Source organism: Oncorhynchus tshawytscha, linkage group LG08 (assembly GCF_018296145.1).
Source record: "Oncorhynchus tshawytscha isolate Ot180627B linkage group LG08, Otsh_v2.0, whole genome shotgun sequence".
Taxonomy (NCBI): domain Eukaryota; kingdom Metazoa; phylum Chordata; class Actinopteri; order Salmoniformes; family Salmonidae; genus Oncorhynchus; species Oncorhynchus tshawytscha.
The window spans coordinates 27,581,729-27,588,413 of record NC_056436.1 but is presented as its reverse complement, the minus strand read 5'-3'; the positions used below and the strand labels follow the sequence as shown (position 1 = coordinate 27,588,413).

The 6,685-nt window shown below is 41.8% G+C and overlaps 1 protein-coding gene across 1 annotated transcript; it reads right to left on the bottom strand.

The window, feature by feature from the left end:
• Positions 1-536: 536 nt before the first annotated feature.
• Positions 537-2,595, bottom strand: LOC112257153 (transmembrane protein 179-like). The gene is made up of 4 exons (XM_024430715.2): positions 2,084-2,595; positions 1,188-1,325; positions 1,028-1,106; positions 537-865 (listed from the first exon to the last, which is right to left on the bottom strand). Exons 1-4 carry the CDS (start codon positions 2,383-2,385, stop codon positions 683-685), a joined length of 702 nt encoding a protein of 233 aa, XP_024286483.1. The 5' UTR covers positions 2,386-2,595; the 3' UTR covers positions 537-682.
• Positions 2,596-6,685: the final 4,090 nt, after the last annotated feature.

Genomic DNA, 6,685 nt, shown 5'->3' with positions numbered 1-6,685 from the left:
GAAACACATGAGGAGGAGTATATGTCCAAGCAAGACATTATTATGCACTCTAAAAACAGTTAATGGATTTCACTTGATTGAAAATTGCACTGAGTGTTCAAAACATTAAGAACATCTGCTCTTACCAGGTGAATCCAGGTGAAAGCTATGATCCCTTATTGATTGATGTCACCTGTTAAATCCACTTCAATCAGTGTAGATGCTGGGGGGGGATATAGGTTAAAAAAGGATGTTTAAGCTTTGAGACAACTGAGACATGGATTATGTTTGTGTGCCATTCAGAGGGAGGGTGAATGGACAAGACAAAAGATTTAAGTGCAGTATGGTAGTCTCAGGCGCACCGGTTTGTATCAAGAACTGCAAAACTGCTGGGTTTTTCACACTCAACAGTTTCTTGTGTGTATCAAGAATGGTCCACCATCAAATGGACATCCAACCAACTTAACACAACCGTGGGAAGCATTGGAGTTAACATGGGCCAGCATCCATGTGGAACGCTTTTGACACCTTGTAGAGTCCATGCCCCAACGAATTGAGGCTGTCTGAGGGCAAAAAGAGGTGAAACTCAATATTAGGAAGTTGTTCCTAATCTTTTGTACACTCAGTGTAGATTGACAGGGGCTGGCAGTTTGGGGTAGGATAGGAGGATATGTGTCAGTAATGTGCACGTGCCCTCTGGGTGTTAGATCATGCCACTCTTCAACTGGTTGGCATCGGAGCCCCGGTGGGACGAGTGTCCAAGCAGCAGCTCCTTCTCGTGGATCAGACTGTCCAGAAGGTCCTCCTGGCGGTAGTTGTGGTAGACCTTGAGGAAGGCCATGACCGTGATGCCCAGCCACGTCAGCCATGCTGCCCACAGACCAAACTGCACAGCAGAGACGGGGAGGCAGGGGGGGACGTTTAACAGACATTACATAGCCTTACAGATTTAAACAAGGGCTAGGGGTTTCCAAGTTCATTGCACATGTTTTAATAAGTCTTAGATATCAACACAGTGTATGACAATATACATCCGCCTGACCCTTACCTGGGCAATGGCAAACTGGTCATAGAACGAGGAGTTGTCCAATCCTAACTCCAGATCTGTGTCCTGCATGTCCTCACAGCTGAGATACAAGACAAAGTTAGCTTAGGAAAATAACTCTCCAGACTGTCCAAGAGCCATAAGATGGGGTCATGAGCCTCACCTGCTGGGCATGCCCCCGCCCTCTGTGATGGCGTCACACCACAAGTTGAAGCCCACACTAATGATGGTGCTGGAGAGGAACACTGTGAACACCATCAAGGAGCTGATCAACAGATTCAGGAAGGCATTGAACAGGGAACTGCACTCACAGAGACAGAGTGAAAGAGCAAGAGAGAAAGTGAGAGAGAGAATGTAAGACAGGTTCAATAATGTAATTGTTCTATCATTACCATCCCTGGCTCATTTGCCTAATGCTGTATGTATTGGACTTGATTAGATGATAATTCATTTAACTGTGACTATGTTGCGTTCTAATGGACGATAATGACCAATAGAAGGAGATTGGTGGTGTACCTGTATGCCAATAATTAATTAATTATTAGGTTTAGATACATGTTTTTAAGTGGATGGATAGATTACCCTATCCACCCTATGTCAGAATGAAACAACGACAGACTAATGAAAACCTCTGCATTGCAGTTGCAAAACGGTTATTATAAAGATTGCAAGCGTCTAATCATTATATAAGGCCTATTAATCAATGCAGTTTTTGTAATTGCACCTCTGTTGAAAGGCAGAAAATTGCATGTCTTCCTTCGGGCTGATTGAACATATTGATTACGGAGCAAAGCAGCAAGATGGGCAGATTTTGCCATAGCAAAAACATACGTTAACATTTTTTGAGGGCTAGATCTGTAGACCTCAGAAAAAGCAATTGAACGTAAGGCTGGAATTAATCAAGAAGGATCACTGATCATTCGGGTGTGGGAGTGGATGGGCATGGGCTACTTGAAACACATCCCATCTATTTTCTCTATTTAAATCATTCAGATAGAATAAACACAAAGAAAACCTGCAAATCAAAACACAAGAACCACAAGTGATTTTGACACTCACTCGTCGTGGCCTTTGAAAAGAAACAACAGCAGTCTCCATGACTGCACTGCGGACAGGATGAGAGATGCTATCCCGACAAAAGTGATGAAACTGCAGGAAGACTCCGGTCCCCACTCCTCAACGATAAAGCGCTGCTTTGAGACTGTGATGTTCTCATTCTGCCACATACCACGCGTGAAAAGCAAGCATTTTCCACGAAAATCCTCCGTGTTTTCAGAGAGAGGCACTACGGCAATAAAACCAAAAACAAACGCCAAAAAATAGAGGACGCATTGGGCGAAAATTAAATTATCAAGGGCCATTATTGCGTCTCCTTTCTCTTACTGCGTTCGTTGCATCGGCGACTGCGCAGTAGAGATATTTGAGCGTGGGCGCAGCATCAGCATCATTCGTGCTGGAGCAGCAGGCTCAATGGGACCGATTCAGACAAAGCCTCGTTCACATTAACCATAAGCACTCCTCTACATTGCACCGGTTGTCATTCATTTCAATGTGGACGCCGACAATGGAGTGGAATCGCAACGCCCCCTTGCGGTTGAAGGCTCTGTTGCGAGACGCATACTTGATATTTTTCCAAACTTTGTGTGGTCTTCAGTCCAGCCAGGCTGCATTCCAAACACTTAAAATACACACCCTCTCTCCTCAGCCCTCAATATAAGTGGACACTTCTGATGACCTATCATGACGTCTGACGAGTTGATACTTGCAGGGCAAGGGGCGAGGGAAGAATGAATTAATTTTAAATGGACCACTCTTGCCCAGAAATGTATAACTACTCGTTCATCCCACTTGTGTTTTCAGTCATCATGGAACTGTTGTGTGTGCCTTATATTCACTACAGTTAATTATGATTGCATTTCATATTTTGGCTAAAAGACAACGCATCCACAGACATCGTATGTTAACCATCCTACTAAAGTTATATCGAAAATTATAATGTATAAGTGTGATGTCAGGGAAAGTAATATGCACAAGCTAATGTTTCCAAAATATAACCAAACAAAAACATTACTTTTGATACGTGTTTGAGCCATCCTGTGCATTACTAGCACAATGTCTAACTTATTTACATTCGTTTTTACTTACACGTGTATGTTGATTTCTCCATATTAATGTCGGTTTTAAGTTTTGGCTGACTTTTCTTAGCACATGTACAATCATCGCAAATTAAATAATGGGGTGTTTCAGGCCCCAGAGTGAACATAATTGTACACTCGAAAAAACGAGGGCTGATGGGCTTATATTGTCAACTTCCCTTGCTTGGCTAATAATTTGGACCAACAACAAAGATGCCCGCGGGGATTCTCCCAAGGGCATAAAGCAAAGGTAAATGGATGCAGCCAGAGTCTGGCAAAAACAGGTTACCAAAATCACAGAAGAAAATGGCTTTATGGGATAGCTAGCAAGTTCTAAGCAATTATCCATTCCTATAAGAGAGTACAAGTCATGTTAAATAACGTTAATACACATTGGCTGCTAAGCTAATGATATTAAATTACTGTTGCCTCCAGTATATGTTAATTGTGATGGTAATGACATTTGTTTTTGATGGTAACTATTAGGTGGAAGTCACTAGCTACAATGCGGTATCTTCAACCTAGCCTAGCTTTTAGCTAACTGGCTGCTCTGCAAGCAAGCTTGACTTGCTACAAAGTTAGAGAAACAAGTTGGGGGGAAAGTAACTTAACAAAACATGATTTATTATCACCTGAAACAATATGTTTCTCCTGTCTTGAATGAAAGGTAATATTTTGCAATCTCCCAAAATAAATGCGATCTCTGACGAGAGGCTCTAGTGATGCTCCGAGGCATGCATAAAAATCTCTAAAGGCATTCTCTCTAGCTACAGAGAATATGTAGACTGGGCCGACAGAGCGTAGCACAGTGTTGCAATATCGTTTCGCATCATAAAAGAGGTGGCTCCTTGTAGTGGTCCAGCTGGAGTGAACCGTGCTCCAGGTTTAAAATGTTACTATATGTTCTGCGTTCCATAATGATTCAAATAGGTTATATGTGATTCGTATCGGGAAACTAGGCGTATGTCGTGCTTCACTACTTCACAGGAGAGCCATTTGAAGGTAAACTTACATTTTTTATCAAAATGCGTTGTTTGGCAGAAATGCCTTCTGGAACATGTGGAATTTGATGTGCCTTAATAATAAACTTGTATGCCATCTGTACATGCAAATAAAATTGTTAAATTACAAGCCTAGTTGGTTTAGCCATGGTCAAAGGAAGGAACCTTCCCGCTAGCCATGAGTGGCTGTGATAATGGATGGGCTGGACATGCCGAGAGATGAGTTCGGATTGGTCTGCCATGTAGCACGCTTTTGTCTATAATATGAGCTGGTCAGTATGTGTAGGTAATCCTTTCTAACAATGCATTTTTGAAAGATTTCATGTAGTAGAACTGCAAAGGTGTTGGTCTCCACTTTATGGAGGACCGAGTTTTGAAAACAGTGGAATTAGAGTATGAGTAGCTAAGGAGATGGAGAAAATGCAGGTGTTTGATTGCAAATGTGCAGAGGGAATCGAAGAGAGAACACACAGAAGGTGATTCTATAAAACACCTGTCTCAGGATTACATCTTCAAATTAAGGGCAACCATGGCATTCGTGACAGAGAGGGAGAAGTGTCCATCCACGGGTAAGATAGTCTAGCTAGCTACATTTTCAAATAATACACATTTCTAATTTTGTCAGAAAGTCATTTTTATTAAAGTTAAAGCATACTGTTAGCTATCTAGGTAACGTTAGCTGGCTGGCTCACTAGCTATCATTACGTGTATGATCTATGTAGTAATATTATTCATATCTCAGAGCCATTTGCATTGCTAGTTATAGCCTAATGTTAGCTAGCTAACATTGAACCTGGTTGGTTAGCTACCTGTAGATTCATGCATGGTAGTAACGTTATGAGTTGGGATTGTGATTCATTGTTTCGCTAGCTAGCTACGTCTAAACAAAAGACTCCACTGTCTATGGAAGTAACCATTTCAATAGAATGTTCTTGATGTCAACTGCGACAACTGTCGATAGACGTAGCTAGTAAATTCTCTCTGGCTATCTACTTCGATTTCAGAGCACTCTCCTCTAAGTGTGCCAGAGCGCAGAATAACTGATGTATTTACGAACACTCAACACCCGTTGAATATGGCTGGTGTCTGTAAACGTTGGCAAAAAAATGTGTAATTAAATTGTTGCCAGCAGCACAGTTACAGTCTGGATAACATAAAAACAACCTCAGATCTTCTAGGGTGAGTAAAATGGTCGGCGTGAGCTGTTCTCTCATTTGTGTCTGGAAGTAGCTAGCAAGCTACAAACACACCCCTAGTATAAACCAGCTTCTAGTATTGAAGTTTTTCCCATTGTTCCTTGAATGTAGTGTATGATATACCATTTTCTACCTCTGAGTCTCTACTTTTATCCAATTTATAAAACACTTTCATTTTTTTACATAAAATCGAATCGAGCCGGTCGGACACATATGTCTTAAATAAGTGGTTCCCAAACTGTGAGCCATGCCCCCAAGAGGGGGTGCGAGGAGTCCGGCTATAAACTTAGTCCGGCTTTTAATTTTAATTTTATTTTTACCTTTATTTAACTAGGCAAGTCAGTTAAGAACAAAATCATATTTAAAATGACGGCCTAGGAACAGTGGGTTAACTGCCTTTTCAGGGGCAGAACGACAGATTTGTACCTTGTCAGCTAGGGGGTTTGAACTTGCAACTTTCCAGTTGCTAGTCCACCGCTCTAACCACTAGGCTACCCTGCCGCCCCTTTAAACTTACTCCTGAAGGTTGTAACATTAGAATGCACAAGGAGCAATTTTGAAATTGGGTAGTGCATCATCAGATCCTCATTTTATACCTTAGAGAGCTACACTATATATACACAAAGTACAGTACCAGTCAAAAGTTTGGACACACCAACTCATTCAAGTAAAAACATTTTTTTACTACATTCTACATTGTAGAATAATAGTGAAGACATCAAAACTATGAAATAACACATATGGAATCATGTAGTAACCAACAAAGTGTTCAAAAAAATCTACAAATATTTTAGATTTTAGATTCTTCAAAGTAGCCACCCTTTGCTTTGATGAGAGCTTTGCACACTCTTTGCATTTTCTCAACCAGCTTCATGAGGTAGTCACCTGGAATGCTTTTCCAGCAGTCTTGAAGGAGCTCCCACATATGCTGAACACTTGTTGGCTACTTTTCCTTTACTCTGCGGTCCAACTCATCCCAAACCATCTCAATTGGGTTGAGGTCGGGTGATTGTGGAGGCCAGGTCATCTTGTGCAGCACTCCATCACTCTCCTTCTTGGCCAAATAGCCCTTACACAGCCTGGAGGTGTGTTGGGTCATTGTCCTGTTGAACAACAAGTGATGGTCCCACTAAGCGCAAACCATATGGGATGGCGTATTGCTGCAGAATGCTGTGGTTTCCATGCTGGTTAAGTGTGCCTTGAATACTAAAGCACCACCACACCATCACAACTCCTCCTCAATGCTTCACTTTGGGAACCACACGTGGAGATCATCCGTTCACCTACTATTTTGACTCATCAGACCAAAGGACAGATTTCCACCGGTCT

Coding starts and splice junctions, on each gene's coding strand:
- LOC112257153 (XM_024430715.2), bottom strand. CDS start 2,385: ATGGCCCTTGATAATTTAATTTTCGCCCAATGCGTCCTCTATTTTTTG. Junction 1,326..2,083: donor CTTTTCAAAGGCCACGACGA/GTGAGTGTCAAA, acceptor CTGTGAGTGCAG/TTCCCTGTTCAATGCCTTCC. Junction 866..1,027: donor ACCAGTTTGCCATTGCCCAG/GTAAGGGTCAGG, acceptor TCTGCTGTGCAG/TTTGGTCTGTGGGCAGCATG.